Raw genomic sequence first — 25,497 nt, forward strand, 5'->3', positions numbered from 1 at the left:
CCTCCCTTTCCAGTTCTGGAACCATGAACAAATCATTCTACCATTTTTCCTGGGAGAGATACGCCAATATACTCTCCTATGTCTCCACTCACAGTCCCTATAACTTTTCTGGATCAAAGCACCCCTCCCTAGCCACTCTTCCAATATGTGTATTATTACTGTCTATTAGAATGTAAGCACCTGGAGAGCAGAGATGGTCTATACTTTTGTATCCACAGTACCTAACACAGTTCTAGGCAACAGCAAGTAGTTAACGCATTCTTTTTCATTCATTCATTCATTCCTTGTGGGAGAAGGAATAATAAATAGGCCAAATAGAACAGAAAAAATAGAATGGAAGATCTAGAAGGGACCATTGGTATAATTTATTCCAATTCCCTCATTTTACACATGAGGAAACTAAAGTCTATAAAGGGTTTTTTGTTCCTTTGTCCCTTGGTTGCACTCAACTTTTTTCCCATTCCACCTTCTTTGTGATCCCCTATTTCTCACATTTGCTTTCCAGGTTCCACCCCCTCCAAAGTGGTTCCTACAGCCCTCTGTCCTCTTCATTGCCTATTCATGGTTATCGGTCTCTCCTATCCTCTTATCAACCTCTCCCTTCTTTGACCAAAACCCATGGTGACTACCAACAAACATATTCTGGAGTATTCCACAGATAAAGTAAATGATTAGAGGACAGGAAATTAGTACCAATATCCTAATTAGAATGTAATTGTGATAGTGCCTTCATAGATCTTCTCTTTCCATTGATTCCACCGATGGTTGTTTGGGGAATGCCAAAGATATGGCAACCAGGAGGATACTAGAGATAGAAGACATTTGCTGACCCTCCCTTCTAGGGATCCTTTGCAATAATGATTGCAAATGGTTGAAATACACTATTATCTCAGTCACACTATATACAAAATAAAATTGTGGATTAGATTAGGAATTAGATTAGTTTTGAATTTGGAATTAATTTTCTCATTTAAACCTATAACTGATCATCGAACTTATGGAATGCAACTTGTTTATAGGTTGAGACCCGCCTATTCCTGTGGGTTGTGTTGTTTTTTTCCCTACTTTAGCACTCTCTGTAATAAATATATTACCACTTTCTGTGTAGAATTCTTTGCTTGTAACACAGAGATTTTTGCTCCTCTTGTGTCATCTGACTTTATGATCTGTTGAAATCTCTAGAACACCAGGAAGTTAGGTATAGGCATATTCTAAGAATATGAAATTTGCCATATCCCTATTCAGTCCAGAACTGTCTGTGACATACTATCAAGGAACCTGTTATAGAAAAGTCTTGTTATTCAACTTAACAAATGTCACAAAATAGTCTACTTTCCTCAGTAATTCGTTATCAACATCTGAGTGACCTTTATCATTCCTTAAATCTCTGACAATTCTATGATTCTAACTTAACTGAAACTTTTGGAAATGTTTATTTTTTCAGTCTGTATTGTCCATGGTGATATTGAATTCAGTGATCTTACTACCAGCCGTGTCAAGTAATATCACCTTCTTTTTGTTCTAAATTTACTTTTTTCTTGCCCCAAAAGGTATCCCTGAGTTCTAGAATTTATAGATTTAGTGAGGGAGAAGACTGGAAAAAAGAATTTTTTTATTGAGTTTCTAGTAGTTTCCGATAATATCTAGAATGTTTTTAGCCTTAAAGGTTGCCAAAACCACTGGGTTAGTGTCTTCAGTGAACACTCTTCAATCAGCCATCCAATGGGTCCAACGGAACAGCCATGATTGTCTTCCTGAGTAGTAACTGATAACGTTGATCATCCTGTTTGTATAGTTTGGTTTATTTTTCTCCAGATGCATTTCCTAACATTGTCATTTATCTGCTCCCTTTCTACCCATCTATATGACTTTGTGGTGTTTTATGCAGTTTGTCCCTGTTGGGGGGGGGGGGGCAGTTCACTGCCTGGGAAAATTATAAACCTAGAGATTTTACCATTTATCCCTTTTAAAAACCAAATATTAAAATATTAAGAAAAACTCTAATGCTAATCCCTCAGAAGCTCTTCTGATTTCTCCATTCCAAGTAATGCCTGATTATTTCAACCTTTTGATTCCTGTTGCTCTGAGAGAAGATAGGATGTTGTATAGGTGAGAATAGTGAAGAAAATAGACTATGGGTGAAGGGGTGCTCAATAGGAATATTCCAGGATATCAGGAAGAGAAGAGTTCTTGATTTGGATATCATGGAGGGATAAAGAAAGGGAGGGGAGGGCAGAGGAAGGAAAAGAGAGAGAGAGAGAGAGAGAGAGAGAGAGAGAGAGAGAGAGAGAGAGAGATGTTATGTCTGAAGACTAGGAGAAAGCATATCTGAGAAGCACAGGCAGAGGTGTGCTAAAGTCAGTTCTAATCAACTAGGAGAGCCTATTGTTAAATCAGTGTGAGCTCAGAAATTGGCAACACTACAAATCGGGGCTTGATTTAGCATTTTGTTTATTGTCTAGAATTAAGAAATTTATAAAGAACATGTCAATAATTAGATTAAACTTAACAGTGTGGATAAAGGAGGACGAAGTATGTCCTATTTTTTTGGAGAACCTTTTACTAAATATTTATCCGCATACCCCTGGGGAAAGGTCTCCAAAGAGTATTGAGAGATAGAAGACTATTTCTTATGCACTGAAGTCAGTCTCATCATGTTGGTTTTGTTGACATAAACATGACAGCAGCTTATTCTTTCCCTTCACTATTGGTCTATGGTATAAATACCATTTTTTCTCAGTGGGGAAAAACCTCATCATTTTACACAGGAGATGTGTTCCTGAAAAATTATGGATAAATCAAATTTGCAAATTAATTCATACTTGGAATGCACTAAGGGAACTAGTTATTTCAAAGGAAGTTGTGGTGAGTCACTTGGGCAAGTAAAGAGCTGTTTTATTTGTAAAGTAGATAATCAATTCTAATGTGTCCGTTTAGGAAGTTTCTGTTTTTATATGAGATTTTTTAAAAGCAAGAGACACTTGAACTTGATCTCATTGCATAAACTAAAAGTTATTGCACCTTCTAAAGTTGTCTCATTGATAACCAAGGAATAGCTTAGGCCCCAAGAAGGATATTTTTGGAGGCAACACAATGGCATTAAGGCCCAAGGCTGTCCCTTTCATATCTCAACCAAGCTCCAAGTAAACTGCAACCCCATAGGTGGGGTTATATATTTCTATCATTCATACTTTCCAACATTTTCAAAGAATGAAGAGACAAAGTCCATGCAGTGAAGGGAATCAGAATCTATTTTTTTAACCTTAAAGTTATAAACATTTGTATCAAAATATTTACAATTACTATATATGAAATATCTTATTCCATGAAAAAAAGCCAAGTACAGTACTAGGACATGCCAACCAATGTCATACAAATTACATGAGAAGGAAATGTCACACAAAAAGAGGGGAATATGATGTTCACTCCAAGTCATTTTTTGACTTTTGTAAGCAACACAACCATCTCCTTGGTTAACTCATGGCATAAGAGTTTTGGAAGTTATAAAAGCCTTTACTACTTGCCTAAACTTTTCTTGTCTGTTAAAACATTTATCAGCCCACAATTTTCCAAGCCAACCTGGCCACCACCCTCAGGTAATCTGGTGCCCTGCCCCCAGCATATACGTAGAACTAGAATATACACCAGTACTGCTTAGTAATACTACTTTTACATAAATATCAGCAATCATGGCAGAACAACCCCACACAATTTAGAAAAAAAATGTACAGGAGATATTGGGAGAGTAGAGGTTAAGTTAGAAGGGAAAGATGTCTGAAATTCCTCCCCAAGACTGTTCCCTTCACATGGAGAGGGGAAACATCAGGAAAAGAAACCCAGGGTCTGAGATGGCTTCAAATAGCTGCTCTGGCTGTCCCTTTAAGAACCCCACTTTCCCCTCTGCCTACCAAGGGGAGGAAAGCAGTGGCTATTTGACCAGTAGGAACAGAATAACTCAGTCCTGTATACTAATGCCCCCATGGCAGCAGAGCAGTTCAGTTATGATCTGATCAGGTACCATAAGAGTTGCTTTATAAAAAGAACTTATCTATCTATTAACTAAAGTTTTACTTGTCTTGGGGGAACGTTCTGCTTTCTGGTAGGAAGCAAGGAAGCAAGCAATCTGTTCTCATAACTGAGCTATGACATGGTAATACTTTACAATTAGGTAGCACCTTTCACCCAAGGTCCTTTCTGTTGCTGTAATTTAACTTGAATTAGCTTTCTTAATAATTAAGCCTCATTACCCTGTACGGTAGAGGTTCTTAACCTCCCAAGAGGTATTTGGATTGTTTTTAGGGAATCTGTGAACTTGGGTGAGGGGGAGGAGGAATACATCTTTATTTTCACTAATGTCCCAATGAAATTCAGCCTTTCCTTCGATTATGAAACAAGCATTATTCTGAACAGGGGTCCCTGGGCTTCACCAGACTGTCAAAGGAATCCATGACCCAAAAAAGGATTAAGAAGCCCTTCTCTAAGGTGAATCAGGGTGGTTATTGACCATCTGACAAACCTAAGTTCTTTGAGGCCCAGTTGCCAGACTAGATGACCTACAAAGCCAGGAAGAGATCTGAGATCCCCGGTCCCCAAACATGAGAAGCTGAGCCTCAGAGAAACGAAATGACTTACTCCAATATCATATAAGAAATCCAGGCTACAGCGGAGCAATAAAACCCCAACTAACGTATCCTTGCCTGGACAATCAGACCACAATTCCTCAGTTGTTCCTAATGTGGGGATTATAAACAGTTGTGTTTACTGCCTTTCCATCATGCAAGTAGAAAAAAAAATCTGCTCATATGTAGGCAACTAAAAAATTGAATTCAACATCAAAAAAAAAAAGATCCTAGAAGCATAGTTTGGGAGATTTGGCGCTCTTTATAAGACAATCCCTTAGTCCCATAGCTTGTATGTTGTATTCACTGTAGACTTTGTAGTTACTTAATGGCTTTACAGAAGCTCCTAGCCTCAGACTCTAGGCAAGGGGCCCAGCAAACTTGAGTGGTGAGAGAACTCCATGTGGGGTGAATGTGTGTTTTGATCAGCTGCTCTGGGGCGAGGGGATGGATCATTGGAGGACCTTTGAGGTCCTCTATGCTCTTTTACCTCCTAACCACTCACACTGCTTGCTTTGTCCTCCCCCTGACCTCTCTGCCTCAATCAGCAAGCACTTATTAACACTTCCAATGTGTCAGGTATTGAACTAGTGTGTTAGCAAACTTTCTCTAACTTACTTTTTCTGATTACACAGGCTAATCCTAACAGAGATTATCAGGTGGTTGCCAACAGTTCGGTTTAGGGCCGCTCTGTAACAGGGGTTTCAATGTTTTGCTCTGAGTAGGAAGGGAGGGGTTGCTTCCAGATTTAGCACATTCAGCACAAAAATAACACCACGGTCATTGCCAGGAACTTGTACCGCTACTTTAACTCAGTGAAAAAGGTCTGAGGGCTTTCTCGATTCCTCAGGAGTGAGAACTTCACTGCTTCTCCATCATGCTAGGAAGTCAATGGCATGATGTCTGGCAAGTCCAGCAGTTTAGAACAGCAGGAGAAAAACCTTGGTGCTTTGTGGGAAGCTCTCTAGCTTGTGGTATCCAGGGAAACTCAGAGCAGCTTCTCCTCACAGCCGGCTTTCTCTTGAGGGTAGGGTGTGTGGTGGTAGTAATTTATCTCAGCGACGAGTCTAGTCCTTCCCTCTCCCATACCCACCCCATCCTCCCACCCCACCCTTTATATGGTTCTTCTAGCAGAGCAGCTCCCACTTCCCTCCCAGTTTCAACAGCTTTCCCCTCCCAGCCCCCTCCCCCAAACCCCACAGACAAATTCCAGCAGCCTTATTTCTTTCTAAGGACGAGATAGAGGATGCCAATAATGAAGCTAAAGCAAAAGCAAATCCAGGCCAGAATAAAGGAGTATCCGTGGTGATCAAACTCTTGAAAAGCCTCCACATTAGCATATTTATCAGTGTAGATGGAAACTCCAATCAGAATGCACAGCCCTGTAGGGGAGAGAGGGAGAGTGAGTGAGATAGACCAATATTAAAGTCAGGAACACAAGCCTTACTTTTAAGTTTTAGTCTTATCATACAGGGCAAGTCATCAAAGGAATTTTTGTGATTTTTAAATTCACACTTTCTTCATTGTTATGCATAATAAATCATTTGAGAATATTTAAAACTGAAATTTAGGTCACCAACTCAGACCCCAGTAGAACTACTGCTGAGCTCTGCAAAGAAATTGCTGAATTGTCTAGGCAAGACAGTAAGCACAATCAGAAGTCTAAAGCATCCCAAAGAACACCATTCCCACCCCGGCTCTCAGTGTTGCCTATATCCACAGCATGTCAGGGCAGGATCTAATTGCACAGGAATGTGCAGCAACAGCTATTCAGTCTTCAGTCCCAACTGGATGAATTGGGTAGTATTTATAAAATGATAGATGAGGATGGTGATGAAGATGAGGATAAGGATGATATCTGCTTTATGTTGTGGCTACAACTTTGCCCTTTTTGCAACCCATGAGAGTACTACTCACTAATTAAGCAAGGCTTGCACAATTTGTAGCAACTGCGTAGTAGCAGCTTCTCATGAAGGACAGAGGCAGCTGCCAGTGCTTGGCCTTTAGTTTTATTAGTTTCTCAAAAAGAGAAAATCAGAAAAAAAAATTTTTCACGTAGCTGAAATCTCCTACTTGATTACTGTGTGTGCTTTGTTTACTGTAAACATTAGTATTTTAAGGTGAAGAGGCTGACTCTAGGACACTTACAGCAAATCAGCATGACGGCACCCGAGAGGAAGAACCGGTTTCCCTTCTCCATGGTGAAGAGTTGGAATATGAAAACGACAAGAGAAATGACAGAGAAGATGATGGCCAGAATCATGAAGGCTTGCACAGATTTGAGGGCATCTGTCCAAATATTTGTAAACAGAGAGAAAAGATTAAACTTACAGCCCCCCCAAAAAAGGTCAAAGTCTTTTTCAAGCTCCAAAAAATGACCAGCCCTACCTTCTCCCGCATATTGTGTATCTTGATCACACTTCCCATTTTCACACAGGTTCCAAAGACCAGCTGAGATAGTCCCATTTTTTGAAACACCCCAGACCTAAAACCAAAGGAAAAATAAATAAATTAAATCTGTGTTCAAGCATATGTCTCCAGTACCAAAATGCTGTCAGTGTTATGAATGTCAATTGACATACTTAAACTGGCCTGCTTGTCCTCAGTATTTCATTTCTGACCTCTGCATCTCTACATTGAATCTCTAGGGTAAACCAGTTCCATTTAGGGTCCCAGTAGGGCAGCTTCTGCTACTCACAAAGTTTGTTGTTTGTCCTTCATTTTCAAAGAGGATCATGACATCAGGGACATGATGCCATGGCATGCAAGTGAATTGGATTTAAGGGAGGGAAGGCTATGCAAAGTCACCAGCCTCACTCTCTCCTTTAGAGTCATCTGGGTCCAGTGGCAGGGCACACATCAAGATGACTAGAGATGGCCCCAGATGTAGTGGAAGACCTTGGCCTTTTTAAGCTAGTCTTTAACAGGTCTCTGACTGAGACAATACAGCTCTCTTTTCTTCCTTCCTTCCTTCCTTCTTTCTCTTCCTTCCTTCCTTCTATCCTTCCTTCTTTTCCCTTCCCAAACCTCAAAAGATATCTTGGGGTTTAGAGGCTAGATTTCTTAAGGACCACACCTTAAACCCAAATCACTCTGGCTCTCACAGATTGGCCAACAATAGGTCACAGGCCAAGCCCCACTTGGTCATTTTTGGACCCTGATTGACTCAGAATGAATGTAAATAGGAATTGTTTCTATTTTGGCCAGAAGCCCTGAGGGTCTTCCCCTCCCAGATTGTTATTATTATTATTATTTTAAACTACATTTAAAGAGGCCATTCTTTGCCTCATTTTTACCTAGCCTTAATCACTAAATGGGAATTGCCTTAGTCAAACTGAGACTTGTTAAAGACCCTAGCTTAAAAACGTCAAGTTCTTCCATAGTATGAGAGGCCATCTCCAGTCGTCCTGATGTGTATCTTCCCACTGAACCCAGATAGCTCCAGAGGAGAGAGTGAAGCTGGTGACTTTGCACAACCCACCCTCACTTAAATCCAATTCCCTTGCATGTCATGGTATCACCTCCCTGATGTCGTCATAGAACTTTTAGAGAATGAAGGACAAACAACAACAATCAGGGTAAAGGTGAAGTTCATTAGCTCCTTACCTCTGGCCCTTGGAATCCTTAGCTTCATTCAAGCCTCACCATCTTGTATATCACCTCCTATAAAAAAGCCCTTCTTATCACTGAGCTCAGTTTTTGGTGGCCTTTCCCTTCTCAAATTAAACTGAATTTCCTTATCTGTGTTAATATTGTGTCCTCCAGGTAGAAAAATGCATCTTGAGACCCAGTTTTTTGTTTGTTGGTGGATTGATTGTTCTCAGCAACTAGGACAATAACTTGCATGCAGTAGTAACTTAATCAAGGCTCATGGAACTCAGTGAATCACATGAGTCTCCCTAACTTTGCATATTTATTTCTAAGAGACTCGCCTCTTATGAGGCCAGAGAGTGAACTGCAAAGGCTAAGATTGAGCTTGTATATTCCTGAAACAAGCAAAAAAAGGCCTTGAACGTAATTATAATTAGTTATGGAATCATAATGATTTGTTTTGGGAAGGGGAATGCTCAGTTGAGATAAATATCAATCAAAACCTCAATGCCATCTTTAATTCTTCTCTTTTACCCTTCACTTCCTACCTCTAATCAGTTGCCACATGCTGCCAATTCCAGCCTTCAAGATGTTGCGGAGTACCTCATCCCCCTGCTTTGTTGAGAACATGAAGGTCATCCATCTGTGAATTCTATTCTACAATTCGAAACTCCTCTACCCTACCTTCCTCTTTCCTCCTTTGCCCTAGTCTTTGATAAAGATGTGGCCCATCTGGCCAAAACCAAACTCTGTCCTCGTACCCTTTATTTCTTCTCCTGTCTCTCTGGGGGATTGTCTCCTTGGTAATCTCTCTTCATTTCACCTTTAATCTCTCTCTATCTACTAGCTCCTCTTCTGCTCTCTAAAAATATGCCCATAGCCACCAATCTTTAAAAAAAAATATTCACTTGTCCCTGTCATTCCATACTTCTCCTGCCTTTCAAAGCCAAACTCTTAGAAAAGAAACAGAAAAAAAAAAACCGTCTGTACTCTCTGCCCCCTTTCCTCAATCCCTTACAATGTGGATTCTGTCTGGACCAGTCAACTGAGACTTCTGGTTCCAAGATTACCAGGATTGATTTCTTACTTGCTAAATCTGGTTGCCTTTTCCTCAGATCACATCCTTCTATACCACTTTACAGCTTCTGACACTGTTGATCACCCTACTTTCTTGGATGCTCTCTCTTCCTTTGACTATTTCCCAGGTTTCCTATCTGACAATCACTTCTCAGTATCATCTGCTAACCATAGATTCTCCCACCTACCCAAGACTCCATGCTGGACATTCTTCTCTTCTTTCTCTATATCTGCCCTCATGAATCATCAGCTATTATGGATTCAATTATAATCTCTATGCAGATGCCTCACAAATCTTTTCAGCCAACCTTTGCATAGGCTGTCTATCATGTCTGGAATGTATTTCCTACTCATCCCTCCCTCGCAGAAGCTTTACCTTCCTTTAAGGCTTAGTTTAGATGCCAAATCATATAGGAAACTTTTCCCTAGTCACCTAATTGCTGGTACTCTCCCCTTCCTTTAAATATCTTGTTATCCATTTAGATGTTGTATTCCAAGCAGAATGTGGCATCCTTGAGGGCAGGAACTGCTTTTCATTTCTGTTATTGTGTCTAGCACAATTTCTTGCACACAGGAGGTGCTTAATAAATGTTTCAATATTTCATTAATCTTTAATTTTGTTGATGTCTCCACCAACACAGATTTCAAGCCAGCTATAACTTAGTATATGGTTTTTGCAAGTTTCTATGCTTCTGAATCCACCGCCTTGTGGCCAACCAAATGAGGAGTCTCTCTGAATGTAAGTGGCCTGGCTTTGGGCAACAGCCAATCCCTGACTTGTACTCAAAAGGTTTCCAGCTTGGTAGAACCTGCCAGAGGTTGCAGCCCACTGGCACAGCTTTCCAGAGCCCAGGGCCTGTTCCATGCCAAAATAAAGCAGCAGAAGAGGATTTCAGGAAAAAAAGACTGAACTTTTGAACTGGATTACAGAAAATTGGGCATATGCTAATTTGAATAGAACCATGGACCTCAGGGAAGAGCTGCTATTCCTTTAGTCAAATTTTAAAAAGTAAACATTTTTTGACTTCAAAGTAGCAACTGAGGCACTTGAAGATTAAAACAATACGTTCCCATTATACATGAAATGAATGACAAGGCTAGCGCTGAAGCTTAGAGCCCTGCAAGTTTTGCCTATTGCTTACCTAATTCTCCACTACCTTTCTGCTGGGGAAAAAAAAAAGAGATTTTTTTTTTTAATCTCTTCTTGGGGTAGCCAGGTAGAGCAGTGGATAGAGCCCTAGCCCTGCAGTTGGGAGGGCCTGAGTTCAAATCTAACCTCAGATACTTACTAGCTGTGTGACCCTGGGCAATTCACCTAACCCGAATTGCCCCTCCCCCCAAAAAAAACTTTTCTTGCGACTTAAAAATTGTCAACAAAGATAACAAACATTTCAGTATGCACATAAGAACAAGATAGAGGCTTATATTAAGGAACTATGAACTTTTATCATATACCAAATACCACGGGGTTTTTTTAGATTAAATACATACATGATATATAACAAAACTGCTTTCCATAAATCTTTTTTTAAGGTCTCCTTTACAAATAAAATTACAAGAAAAATCAATTTAGGACAAAAAGCACAAAGTACATGCAGCTTGAGTTAATTTATTATGCTAGTTATTTTTCACCTTGGAAAACATAGGAGTATAAGTTTTGATCCTGTAGAGGACAAGAGAAATTAGAAGCCAGTCTTACTTATTTCTCCATCTATTTGTATTTCATAGGACCATAGAGTTGTAGGTTTAGAACTGGAAGAGATCTCAAAGATCATTTATTCCCACCCTTTCATTTTATAGTTGAGGAAACTGGATGCAGAGTTGTCAATTGACTTCAAATCCAGCACTCTTTACCCTGCACACTCACAGATGGCAACAAACCTTTCTTATTTTCTCATTAAAATCTATTTACATTTATAGTATGGCAGAAGTCTGAGCCAGACCATGTAGCAGCAAGTCTACAGAGATACTGTCTATGTAACATTTGAGTCATTTGGTTTTTATGTCCAAAGTTTTAACAATAGTGACGATGATGATGATGATGACAATCAAGGCAACAGTAACAGGGACCACAACAACGATGTATGATAAACAAGTTGGATATTTAAATGACCACCAGAGGTCAGGATATTCCAGGATGCAGAGACAACTCAGTATTTCCCAATCTTTATAACTCCACGATAAAGGCAAATACTGTCCCGGAGATATTTTTTACAGGAAATATCAAGACAAATATTTTCATATTCTTTTACATTGGGGAATATGTTGACACACAGCTGCCAGTTTAATCTTCTCAAACACTAGTTTCATCATCGCTCTCCTGCTCAAAAAGTTTCAGTGGCATGAAACTTTAAAATGAGTAAGTAGATTGTATTCAGGTGAAAGTGAGTGGAGTAGTTTGAGTGTACTGTCCACAAAATCAAATCACAGAATCTCGAAACTGAAAGGTATTCCAGATTCCATGACAATATGTCAACAACCAGTTTAAGTACTTCGGTGAGGGCTGCTCCCACTACCTCACAAGGGAACCCATTTGAACAACTCTGATTGTTAGGAAGTTCTTTTACTCAAACTTTAGTCTGAGTCTGGGCAACTTGTACCAATTGCTTTAAATACGACCCTCTGGGGCCAAACAGGACGAGTCTAACATTTCTTCAATACAATAGCCTTTCAAATGCTCCACTTTTTCTCCAGTCTATTATACCTAGAACTAAACACAATATACTACTCACTTTTCTCATTCTGGACCCTATACCTTTCTTAATGTAGGCAAAGATAGCATTACCTTTGCTTTTTTTTTGGCTGTCATGCATAATCACACTTTTGCTGCATCCTAAACCTGCAATCCACTAAAATTCCTAATCTTTTTTACCTAAACCTTCTCTAGTCATATATCTACCATCATGTTCTTATGAAATTAATTTTTGAGCTCAAGTATCAAACTTTACCCTTTACACTATTCAATTCAGCTCATGTTTCCAACTTCTAATTTTTTTTTGGATATTGACTCTCGTACAACAATATAGCTGTCCTGCTTGAAAATTTTGCAAGCGTATAACACTTCCTATGCCACACAGGACCAAGGAAAGATTCATGGAACACTTCTGTTGGAGAGAATCCTCCAAGTTGATGCCTATTGATTAATGGCTAATTTAGGGGTCTTATGAGTCAAGCCTCTTTGAATCCATGTATTTATATCCCCACATAGACCACATCTCTGCTTTTACAGAAAGATTGCATGAAAGAAATTGTCAAATACTTCACTGAAATCTGGGTAGGCTGAGTCTACAGAGTATTTCCCTGATCCACAAATCTAGTTGCCCTGTCAAAAAAAGGAAATGAGGTTAATCTGGCATCAACTGTTCTTGTTGAAGCTGCTGTGGCTTTTAGAGACGATCGTAGTTTTTGCTTTCCTTTCTAAATGTTCATAAACTATCCCCTGCACTTGATTTGTGCCAAGAATCAAAGTCAAGTTCGTTGGCCTATAATTTGCAGAACCAAACACCTTAGCATCATATTCAAGCTCCTTCATTATCTGGCCTCAACCTATTTTTTTAAGTCTTATCCCTTCCAGTCCTTCTTAGTCATAAGAGCTCTTCAATACACCCAAACTGGTCTACTCACTGTCACTTGAATGCAGCATGCTTATGTTAAACTTTGCATACCTTCTCTTTAGTTTGCCCCACCCTCTCTTCTCTGCCTATGAAAATCCTACACATCTTTCAAGATCCAATTCTATTGTTGTGAAACCCCACCTCTTCCACGAAACATTTTCATATACTGAGGCAACTTTTGATGGAGGGAGCTTTGAGTGTTCCTCAGGTCACAGCATGGAGGAAGCTACCTACTCTGTCCCACTAGGGCTGGCTCTGAAGAATAGTTATGCAATCCAACACAATGCCCCTTTACTTGTTTCTTCTTCACCAACACTAATCTGAGTTTTAACCAGAAGCAGAAGAACATTCCTGGTATAATATAAAAAGCATGGATGGGACTTCAGGAAAATAATTCCACTTCTATGGGTCTCAGTTTTTCCAACTGTAAAATTGGAGTGGGTGGTGGGCAGAGGAAGAGTGTTCTATTGCATTGCATAGGCTTCCAGCTTTAAATCTATGGTTTTATGATCTTTTGTCATTTTGCTCAATTAAGTAACATAGATAAGAGTGTTAAGTATTTGTTGGGTAGAAAAGTGGTAGACTGTCCATTTCATAAGGTACATTGTATGAACTTTACAGCTGTCTCCAAATTAATTAATGGGAGAAATGTTCATACAGGTGTTCCATTTAGATGCATTCAAATTAACAAGGTGAAAACACATACTTTTACAAAATCATGAAATTCTCAAAAACATTTCTTAAAGACAGAAACTCTTTGTCCGGGTTTATACACTTCTGGAAAATCAGCAAGAATTAAGTAAAATCTGTCCCCTGATGAATTCAGAAATTGTTCTAGTCACATACTGATTTTATTTCCCACTTTTCCTTTGTTTAATACTTCCATAATAGCTTATTTCCTTTTACGGCCTGTGATAAATTCATAAGAAAGCATAATGTTTACACATTCTCAGAGGCTCTTGGGTATCTGAAAGTAATTCCCATGATGGCCAATAAAATGTGTTTCATTATTGACATTTTGGAGTTTAGGGGTTTGGGAGTTTTTCTGTATCATATGCACTTCGCCACTGTATCTCTCCCTCAAATTCTCCCAGAAAGCCATTCTTTCTAATAAATAATTTAAAAAGAGAAAGAAAATTCAGCAAAACTAATCAACATATCAAAAGACTTAGATATGCAAATGTTTTAAAATTATTTGATTATTAATGTTGTATGAACAGTTTGGGCCTTAGGATGTGTGACTATATGGTTTTCTTTCTCCCTTTGTTAGCCTAAATAAATACTACAAATTTTGAACACAACGAAGAAAGCATTTATAAGTCAGGAAAAACAGTGGTTTATTATTGCTCTATTTCAGTGTGACAATTTGTATATATTTTAAACTGTATTATCTTTAAGAAGAATATCCAAGTCCATGTAACTCAGGCTTTAGGGTATAAATACCAAGGTAGCAACTTCTACAAAATTCACCCAGAAAATTTATGGCACTTGAATAGTACAAAAGGGTTTGAGAGGTTGTGAAATGAACTGAATTTCTGCTCTTTTCCAACTTGACTCAATAATCCTTAATGAAAGATATTTTTTCCCAATTTTAATGTTCTGGTCTTTAGATTATAATTTTCCAATGAAATTACAGTTCTGGAAACATACATATGTGTGTATATGCATGTATGCATGCATATATATGTATACATCCATACATACACACCTATGTACATACACAAAGTGCTATAGAATAAAAGCATACTAGGAGAGCATTACTCACATTGGCAATGGTGGAGACAAACAACATGATGACTGTGGCAATGTGGACCACAAAGATCCCGGCCAGTAGTACCAACATCTTGTCTGAGTGGATGTCAATGAAGAGAACTCTAAAACGGGAGCACACACACAAAAAAAGTCACTGTAAGATCTAAGAATATGGTTTCAGCTTATGTTATACATATGGAATCCCCAAACAGAAAGGGTAGGCATTCCTTCTTTGTAGGTGGGATAAGTGGATTGAACACTACATTTGAAGTCAAGAAGAACTGAGTTCAAATGCTATCTTAGACAATTAGTAATTGTATGACCTAGATAAGTTGTTTAGCCTCTCTTAACCTCAGTTTCCTCATCTGGCACAAGAAAACACTAACTTCTTATCTGAGGATGACAAGGCATTTACCCAACATGGTTGTTTTGAGGATCAAACAAGATAATATAGATATATCACTTTGCAAACCTTAAAGCACTATGTATTTGTGTATATAGGTGTGTGTGTGTTTTTATAAAATCTTGAGAACACCATTATTTTACATCTCCAGTAACCTAATTATTTAACTTTTTGTATACTGAATGTTTATCTCTAACCAAGAGAAGAATCATAATGTAATGGATAGAGAAAAGCCAGTCTCAGAGTCAAGAAGGTTTGACTGACACTGACACATACTAAAGGTATAACTATGGTAAAGTCTCTTAACCCTTGGAAACCTGGAAACCTAAATACCCCAGGCATTTAGACTAATAGTTCTGGACCAGTTTATAATCAGCATTAATAAAAGGAATTCTACATTACAAGTTCCTTAGACCAATGAAACTACAATTCTGGAAATATACATATGTGTGTATATAGCCATATACACACCTACCTATGTATATGTATACTTATGTGCACATATATGCCTACATATATGTATACATATACACATGTATATGCCTACATATATGTAGACATATACACATGTATATACATACCTATATAAATAATTGTGTTTCTTAGGTATTTGTCATATATACATATATTTAATTTATTAAACACTATGTGTCAAGTTTTGAAAAGGGGAGGGAGAAAAGGGGCAGAAAATTTAATGTCAACAAATAATATTTATGCTTTGTTTATATTTGAAGAGACAGAAAAAAAATTTTTAAAAAAATTTTCAAAAGTACTTTGGTTATCTCCAGGCTCATATGTAATAAGTTCCATTTTCCATGGACATCTAATTTCATTCCTTTTGGTGTCCTAATGTCAGACTTGTAAGGCACTTCCTCACCAGACATCCAGTCCAACCTTTTAAGGTTGTACAGATGAGGACTTAGGGAATTTAAGCGGCTTGCTCAGGTCACGTAGGTAGGAAGAATTCAAGATGAGGACTGAGCTTTCTTTCCAATGGTCCATGTGTTAGTTGGACATAAATGAAGCAAAGATATTTGCTTCTTGAGTAGCATGCTCAAGGCCATGCTCCAGGGTTAGGTAATAGTAATAATTAATAATAATATAGCTTTAATAATTGTTATATAAATATACAGCATTTACTATGTGCTAATTACTTTGATGGCCTACAAATATCATTCCTCAGTAATATACAAGAGTCAAGAGGTATGTCCTCTTTTATTTTTCTACTATTCCAGTCTTTTAACTCTAACTCAATGATGGCCCTCATGTATTTCATGATCATGTATTTAACAACCTATGTTCTTCTAGCATCACTTTGCTCATGCTTTCAGGCTGTGAATGCCTCAGCTCAATGACAATTGCTGGTTTGGGTACAGAGGACTATGTCTGGACAAAGAATCCTGTATGTTGTACTGGAGATTTTTGCAAGTATTTACAGACATAAGTGACAGTAGCATACAAGCCTTGAAATTGTGAACAACTTTTGAAAAGTGCAAACTCCGGTCCGGAAAAAAAAAATGTTAATACAGAGGGCAGAAAGATGCAGAAGTCACAGAAGAAGAAAGAAGAAAGGAAAAAGTGGCCAGGTGAACTTGCATAGATGGATGAAAGTCTTCATCTGTCAACTGGAGCATAGGCAGTAAGAACAAATCAAAAGCAAAGGCAATAAGTAAATTCTGTTATGGCTTAAAATGGAAGTAGGTAAGGGGATCTGTTCCAGGAATTGTTTGCTGCCCATGAGATGTTTTGCCCTACCCAAAAGAGTTAAAATACCATGCATGCTTGTATACAGAGGGAGTGATATGTGGTTTCATAGCCTATATAGGGTGTATTTGATAGCAACTGCCATCAAAAAGGTAAGAGACTGTGGTATCTCTTATGCACCCCACTTTTTTCCTGCTCCGCCTCATTTGATTGAAGCTCTGAGTGTGCCTTAGACATTTTCACTCAGTTCAAGGTTTTATTGGATTAGAGGGCTATAGAATCCCAACCCTTTTAAGGTACATTGATTTATTTCCCAAACCTTCAAAATAGAACTGATTAAGGGTACCTATACTATTACTGTCCAGGGGTAGTGAACAGTGACCAGATTCCACACTCTCACCATCTCTCACCATCACCAGACCAGAGTGGTAGCATTCTCCACAATGTAAAATTATTTCCTAGGACTTTGTCCAATTGGTTTATGAAGGATACAAGCTAGTTTACACTGCTTCCACCAAGGGAGAAAGAATTTGGTACCTCCTAGGCCTGTCATTAGCAAATCTTTCCTTATTTTCAACTTAATTTTTCCTTTACTCAGTTCCATTCAATCACTCTAAGGTTTTCTTCTATGGTGTAAAGTTCTTTAAACAATTATATTTAAATTTCCATTTGAAATAAGGTGGCTGATACCTATCACTGACTTCTCGTTTAGCCCTAGAACCAGTCATTCAACCATCAGTTTCCTTTATGAGTGAAATTAGGATAACAATAGTTGGGCATGTCCTAGTTCCCAAAACGTTTGTGAGCTTAAAGGAAACTGTGTGTAGTAAAGCACTTTGGTCCTCTTGGAAATTGGCTTTCTGCCCAGTGTTCCCCCTCATGTCAGGGACAGAAGGGAGGGAATAAGCACCATGGCCTCTGGGATGGGAAAGCAAATGCTGACTTCAACCCAATCTGGGGTCCTGCCCTTCATTCCCTGGCCAAATTCACAAAGTTATACAAAGATATGGTTGATTACACGGAAGATGCAATCCAAGGGATGATTGATTTTTAATTAGTTCTTCTACTTAATCCTCCTAAATCCCTTTAAGGATCTCCCCCCCCCCCCTTCCTTCATTTACAAATACTTTCCCTCTAAATGTTGGAAAGTCTTTCTAAAGGCTTATTCTATTCAAATGTGAATAGAATATTCCAAGTACAGCCAAGTATAAATTTCTTCTTATAGACAGGCTATTCAGAGTACAGTATCCCTTTCTTTCTCCTTTAATTGCCTTTTCTGCACTTTAAAGTCATATCTGATTTACTTTTCCCCTTCTCACTCTCACTTTCATTTTTTGTGAACTAAACTTTCCAAAGCTTCTCCCTCCCCACTGACTATCCTAATTCATAGCATCTTTGGGGCATTCGAATTCTCAGCTTCCTAGATCATTTTTGATCTAAACCACAAACCCCCCTGTTCATTATTCATTCCAACTATCAATTGCATTGGCTGAGGGAATGGATGGGGCAGTGAAAAAAGAAGCAATTTCTTTTCATCTCAGATTTCTGTGATGGTGCCCTGTCTTTCCTTCTTTGCAAAGAGAAGAAAGTCATGGAGAATAGCAGTTCTTAGTTTAATAGATGCATTTGTTTTTTGGGATTTTTTTGTTTGTTTTATTTTGTTTTGTTTTGTTTTGGGCAGCTTGGCTGCTACATACAGCCAGAAGTGGGTAGAGATCGCTTGGCTAGAGAAGTGACCTGGGTTACCTACAACATCTTTTTTTTTGCCATCTTTTCTCCTCCATCTAATTGTGGGTAAAATTAAAGTGGACCAGTTTTTTTTTTATTAGAGTTTATATTGAGGTGGCCATTATTTTTACTGTTCCACTCCCAACACTCCCAAACCTCTAAGTCTCTGCCCTGGCCCATCACTAGTTACCCAGTCTACTACTACTATTACAAAGAGAGAGAGAGAGAGAGAGAGAGAGAGAGAGAGAGAGAGAGAGAGAGAGAGAGAGAGAGAAACAGAGAGAGATCAAGCAGAGACCACAGAATGTGTGTTGTGGTGTGGCAGAAAGAGGAACAGAAACCTGAGCTTAGATGACCTCTAGCTGAAAGAGAAGACAGCACTACAGAGTGAATAGCCGAAACGGAGTAAAAATTGATGGTGACACACTCCAAGCTCAAGAACTAATGCCTATATTTGTTCATCAGTTTTGGGGACAGACTCATTTCCAATGCTGGCAACCACTGCTAACCCTCAAGACATTATGAAGATAGTAACACTTTTTTTTGTTTATTAAATTGTGATCATTGTAGCTATTGGTGGTAAATATGGTTATAACTATAAATTAGCCATGCATTATGACTTGTCCCATAAGAGTTTGCTTCTCCCTACTACCACCACCACTACCACCACCACTTTTTGTCTTTACAGTAGAAATCTCAAGTATCTTCTCAGTTGCTGTTGAAATGCATCAACTCTTGCCAAAACATAACTGAAAAGTAGTAAGTAGAGGAGAATAGTGATACAGCATGGTTTGATTCTCCTGGCTCTATTGCTAAGCCTACGGCCTAAGGTAAATCCTTTACCCTCTCTAACCCTCTTCCCTCATCTACAAAATAATGAGTTCAGATTAGATGAATTCCAAGGCCCCTTCCACTTGTACTGTGAACATAGGAGAAAAATGAGAAATACATAGATAAAGACAGAAAAACATATATTGCTATCATTATGTATTTCAATGAGGACACAATTTGTTGCTTTATTCTAATGGATTTAATCTTAATCCAGGATATTTATTGGGCTAGAATACTTAATGATCATTCCAGGTATCAGCAATTGTTACTTTCATTTCTGGTTCTCTGTGAGAGTCTGGGTGTGGACAGAAGAAACACCCTTCACCTCCACCTACCTATAAACTTCATGGACCATAGTTTAGAGTTGGAAGGAACTTTAGAGTTTATCTAGTCTCATTTTATATTTTATATTTACAGAAATATATATTTTATATTTACATTTTATATTTACAGAGTTTTATATTTGAAGAAACTAAGGCCAAATGAAGTAAAATGATTTGCTCACAGTAGCACAGGATTAGCAAAGTCAAGATCTGAAAACAGGTCCTCTCAACCCAAATCCAGTCCTTTTTTTAAAATTACACTGTACTGCCTTTTACTCAGAAAGACTTCCCTCAAAAAAAGCAATGAAATGTCAGACTACCTCTTTGCCTTAATATCCTCAGTTCACAAGTCAGTTAAAAACTATTATCTGAACTGAATGGGTTAACTGTATTGATATGGGCTAAATTCATCAACATCCTATAGAGTAAGGACTAGTCCCCCTTTCCTCTTTTCTGACGAACATCTCTTTGGACATAGAAGTCCTAAAATCTTTAATAGAAGAAGAACAAATCAGATTAAATTTGAAAAGCTTGTATATGATTTCTAAATTGAGGATCTGAGGATCACTTTCCAAAATACCATGGAATGTAAACTACTTTAAATCATGGATTATTTCTTATTTTTTGTTATGCCTTCGCATCTCTAGAATCCAGAATAGTGCCTGGGGACCTGATAGGGCTTTAAAATGTTTATCGAATTGAATTGAATTTAGTGAATAATGGTGGGAATAGTGGGAAAGCAGATAGAAGAATTATTTGTATGTGGTTTAAGAGAAAAATTAGGAGTCCTGGGATAAAAAGCAGCAATGAGAAAAGTGGCTTCCAAGGAAATTGTTAAAAAAAAAAAAAAGCAAACCATGTGGCTTGAGTGGACAAAGCCCTGAGGGGGGAAATGGTCTGAAATTGGCATAGGGGAGTAGAAGGGAGAAGATGAAATGACGATGTGACATCACAGGGATATTCCGACTTAGCTGTAATTTCCATGATTCATGTGAAAGTGGGCTAAGATGAAAGGCAAGGGTGGAGAAACTGGAATTTTCCCTCTACAAGATGGCACAAGATTGCTTCACAGTCCTTTTTTACAGAACATTTTTCAGACAAGCATCCTGGGTCTGGTTACACCATAAAATATTCGGCCATTTTCCCAGTGACCCAGAAAATGCAGACTCTTCTGGGGGAAAGTAAGGACAAGAATGGAGACTATGCAGCCACCAAGACCTGCCTCAAATCTAGGCCTAATCCAGTGGCATTTACCAGGACGGACATTAATCCCAGGAACCCACACCCAATAGAGCTTCACTCTTTCCCCTCAGGGGCTGTTACTTAAAGAATTTGCCTATTTAATTAGGAACCGGTAGACTAACCTTAGAAGCATTCTCTCAAGAATCTATTCTCTAAAGAAAACAAAGTGAAAAAGAAAATGGACATTTACCTAAAGTGTTCTCCCACTTGGACTATTCTAAAAGCCACTTGGTGGATCTTTCTTCTACCAGTTTCTTCTATCTAGAGATAGAATGGATTAGAATCCGTTCTCTGTCTAGCTGCCAAAATAATCTGCTTGGGAACAGGTCTGCAAACGTCACTCCCCTGCTCAAAAACTTTTAGTGACCCCTATTGTTTATTAACTAAGCATTCAGGGGCCCTCCACAAACTGGTTCCTACCTATTTCACATTACTCTCCTTCAAGCAACCTATGTTCCATCCAAATTAGACTAATGGTCATTCCCCATACCCAACATTCCAATTTCTGCTGCAGCATTTCCACAAAGCTACCTCCCTTCCATGCTTGAAATTCACTCTCTCATCATCTTGCTCTTTCAGAACCCTTTTTCTTCTTTCAAGGCTAGGCTCAGGGGTCATCTCTTCTGGAAGCCTCTCCTTTCCCTGCCCCCCCATCCAGCCTCCCCCTCCTCCAGTTGCTAAAACTCTGTATTTACTTATTTATGTTTACTTATCCAGGTGCTTATAGTATTACCCTGGTGCAATATCATCTACTTGAGGGCAAGGACTGTTTGTTTTATCTTTGTATACACTTAAATATAAGCACTTAAATGTGTCCCGATTTCAATTCTTTGCATTCTCAGCCTGCTGTAAGGACAATTTAGTTCCACAGTGAAGAAAGAACAAAAAGGGAATTGGGAAAGGAAATCATCAAGAGCTTCAGCAAAACCCCAAGCAAATTCTATTTGGATTTTATAAATTCACTGAGGTCGGGGACTGTGAATTTCCCTATATGCAAACAAACAGAATATTGGGGCTTCACCTTAGAAATTATCTAATCTAACCCCCATTCAAAATAAGAAAATTCAGGCCTCAAAAGGGGAAGCCATCTTGCCCAAGGTTACTCAATGAATTGGTGTTAGCTATCCTCCTTTGTATCGCAGTAGCATGATGAAAAGTGTTCCAGACTTAAGAGGCAAGACAGCTGGGTTCAGGGGTGAGCTGGTAAAGGTTTAACAACTGGCCCCTCAAAAAACTCTTCAAGTTACACTTTTAAGTTTAATCTACATAATTAACTTCTCTTTCTGAAGTCTAGACAATCAACAAAACAACAAAGCAAGCCTTGATTTGTAGCCTTTGCCAGTTTATGAGGTGTGGATGCTCACAATGAAAATTTAACTATCAGCTCTCAAGAGCCAGTACAAATCGGCTCTAGCAAATCAGAGCCTTAGAAGATTTATTAGCTGTGTGAGCATAGACAAATCATTTAAGTTCTGATGGTTTCAGTTTTCTCATCTGCAAAATGGGATAATACATGTAATATCTACCTCATAAAGTTATTGTGAGAAAAATGCTTTGTGTTATCACAGTATCTACCATATATGTTCAATGATTAGCAGTATGATAAAGGAGAAAAGGCAGTATTTTATGTTGAATATAATTTTTGTTCCAAATGTTTTATAAGAGAGTGGAAATCTGAAGAACCCTTCAACAATTTGGTAACTCCTCCAATCTACTTGATGAGATTATAAGGCACAGACCTGTAAAGGGGGCAGCCAGGTGGCACAATGGATAGAGCCCTGAGCCCAAAGTCAGGAAAAACTGAGTTTAAATCTGATCTCAGAAATGTTCTAGCTGTGTGACCCTGGACAAGTCACTTAACCTCTGTTTGCCTCAGTTTCCTCACTGCGAAATGAGGATAACCACAGCACCTGCCTTACAGAGTTGTTGAGAGAATCAAATGAGATAACGAACGTACAGCGCTTAGCACAGTGCCTGGCACATAGTAAGCACTACATAAATGTTAGCTGTGATTATTAATATTGGTTCCCATGGCAGGAGCTATGTATCCGGGCTCCATGTGGAAAGGACACTGAGCATTGCGCTGTCCCACAGCTGATGCTGTGCCAACATGATTGACACCCAAGAGTCAATGAGTATGAACTCAAATTGCTCAGGAGCTGTCCTGAGCACCCGGAGAGAGATTAACTAACACATTAAGAGGCTACTGAGGGGGCACCTAGATGGTGCAGTGAGTAGAGCACCAGCTCTGGAGTCAGGAGGACCTGAGTTTTCAAATCCTGCCTCAGACACTTGACACACTTACTAGATGTGTGACCTTGGGCAAGTCACTTAACCCCAATTGCCCAGTCTTCCCCCCTCCACAAAAAAAGAGAAAAAAAGAGGCTACTGAAGCCTTCATGAGAAACATTAAAAGAAGTCCAAAAGGTAGAGCTTGTCCTTATTTGCTATGGATGGTCTTTGGAGCATCACCTTTCTTTAATTCATTTTTTAATTTTTTAAAATTCATTTCTTTAATTCATTTTTTAAAAAACTAAGTGCAAGTGCATGGTTTGGTCCCTTTGTTGATCTGACCCATCTTACAAATGCTTCTCTGTGAATCTCTATGTGGATTCATTTGTTTGGGGTACTTTGTTAGGTATATGCTAATTTCTTTTCATTAAAAAGAAAAGAATATGTGTGAATGAGTGAGTGTGTGTGAGTGTGTGTGTGTGTGTGTGCGAGGGCACATAGAGTCAATGTATACAAAAATAAGCCTACATGTAAATGATTTATGGAAAATGTTTAATTCTAAGTATCAATTAATTTATCTATTGCTTTATCATTATCTCCATCCTCCTACACATGCCACTTTACAATGTGTATAACAATGGCAGATACAAACTCAACACAATTTGACAAAGGCTATTCTAACAGATCCCTCATAACCATCTTCCATATTCTCAACTAAATGATACTATGATCCTATGTAATCACAGCATGGTTCTCCCTTCTTTCATCTCCCTGCAATGGCATTACTATTTCCACAGATCACTCAAACCCTCCCCTGCTCTGATGAAAGACCCGATAACTTTCTGCAAAGGACAAGAAGAGGTGAAAGACGGAGGAACTTCTCCATGTCACTGGGTGCCTCATCAGTACCCTAACTTGCCGCCAGTTTTCTCTATGCTATCTTCCCTCTATGCAATGGAAAGCACACTGGATTTTTAAGCAGAAGGCCTGGGTTTGTGTCTCTGCTCTTCCACTCAACCTATTGACTTTATACAAGTCACTTAGTATCCGTGAGACTATAATCTCATCTCTCAAATGAGGGCCTTGGATAGAGATCTCAGAAGTCCCTTTCAGCCCAACCAGGTAATGAGTGACACCATCTAACTCTAGGACTCCCTTAACCTTCTAAGAAAACTACTGTTTGACGGGGGAAAAAAACCCAATGCCCTCTCTTTCTTAAGTCAGCCTTTTCCATCAAAGAATTATTTCATGCAGAAAATCAGATGGTAATTGAACACAGAGGCAACAAAGGAAGTGCTCCATCACTAGAGTGGAAAGATATTATATAGTTCACTGTTTTAGATGTGGAAAAATAAATTAAATAATGGGAGGAGGTAACGGGGTAAGGAAAGGGGTGTATATTAGATGAGTCCTCAAGTGAAGTTTGAGTGTAACAGTTATTGCTTCATATCAAGGACAGTTTCCCTTCTAAATCTTGTTTCCAAACAGAAAGAAAAAACTCCTTTTATTTCTCCATGGGAGAGAGCATAATGTCCATCTGCTTCTAAAAGCCTGGTGCTTGGGGTGGAAGGTATGGGTATTACTGTCCAAATGGGACTGAACTTTTTAAACAACAGAATTATAAAAAAAAAAAAAAACCATCTGCGTTTGAGGCAGCCAAAATAAGAGTGGTCTGTGGGCTTCTGGGAAAGCAACTCGTTCTTTCATCGGTCTGGGAATGCTTCCCCCAAAAAGAGGCTACATGTTAGGATTGTTGTGGGAAGAGTGGCTTTTTATCTGGCATCGAATTTGACTATCATGAGACTGGATTGAAAACATAGAAAAGATGCATGGGGGAAGAAGCATAGGATTGGAAGTCATGAGGTTTTGCACTGGAAGAGATCATTCAGTCCAAGCCCTTCTTTTTTACAGCTGAGGAAGCTAAAACCCAGAGATGTGAAGTCACCCGCCCCAGATCACATGGTTAGTAAATCACAGAACTGAAGATGGAAGCCAAGTCTTCTGACTCTAAATCAAGGACATTTTCCACCATATATCAGGTTGGGCCACAGGCCTAGCTATGCTAATGACCAGATAGTTCAGCTGAGTCAATCAATCAATAAACATTTGTTAAGTGCCTACTATGTACCAAGCTAGGCAGCTAGGTGGTGAAGTGGATAGAGTGACAAGCCTAGAGTCAGGAAGACTCTTCTTTCTGTGTTCAAATCCGGCCTCAGATACTGACTAGCTGTGTGACCTTGTTCGCCTCAGTTTCCTTATCTGTAAAATTAACTGAAGAAGGAAATGGCAAGCCACTCCAGTGTCTTAGCCAAGAAAACCCCAAATGGGGTCACAAAAAGTCAGACATGACTAAAAACAACTGAAAAGTTAGGACTCAAAGG

General features: G+C 38.8%; 1 protein-coding gene across 1 annotated transcript in view; it reads right to left on the minus strand.

Moving 5' to 3' along the window:
- Nucleotides 1-3,228: 3,228 nt before the first annotated feature.
- The window catches only part of EMP1 (epithelial membrane protein 1), a 31,343-nt gene continuing 9,074 nt past the window's right edge, over nt 3,229-25,497 (minus strand). Inside the window, exons 2-5 of the mRNA XM_036758721.1 lie at nt 14,667-14,775; nt 7,008-7,104; nt 6,768-6,908; nt 3,229-6,001 (exon numbers count right to left, since the gene is read on the minus strand). Of these exons, the coding sequence (XP_036614616.1) occupies nt 5,838-6,001; nt 6,768-6,908; nt 7,008-7,104; nt 14,667-14,744 (480 nt within the window). The 5' untranslated portion in view covers nt 14,745-14,775 and the 3' untranslated portion in view covers nt 3,229-5,837. The remainder of the gene's footprint in view (nt 6,002-6,767; nt 6,909-7,007; nt 7,105-14,666; nt 14,776-25,497) is intronic.

This window comes from Trichosurus vulpecula, chromosome 5, assembly GCF_011100635.1.
Source record: "Trichosurus vulpecula isolate mTriVul1 chromosome 5, mTriVul1.pri, whole genome shotgun sequence".
Lineage (NCBI taxonomy): Eukaryota > Metazoa > Chordata > Mammalia > Diprotodontia > Phalangeridae > Trichosurus > Trichosurus vulpecula.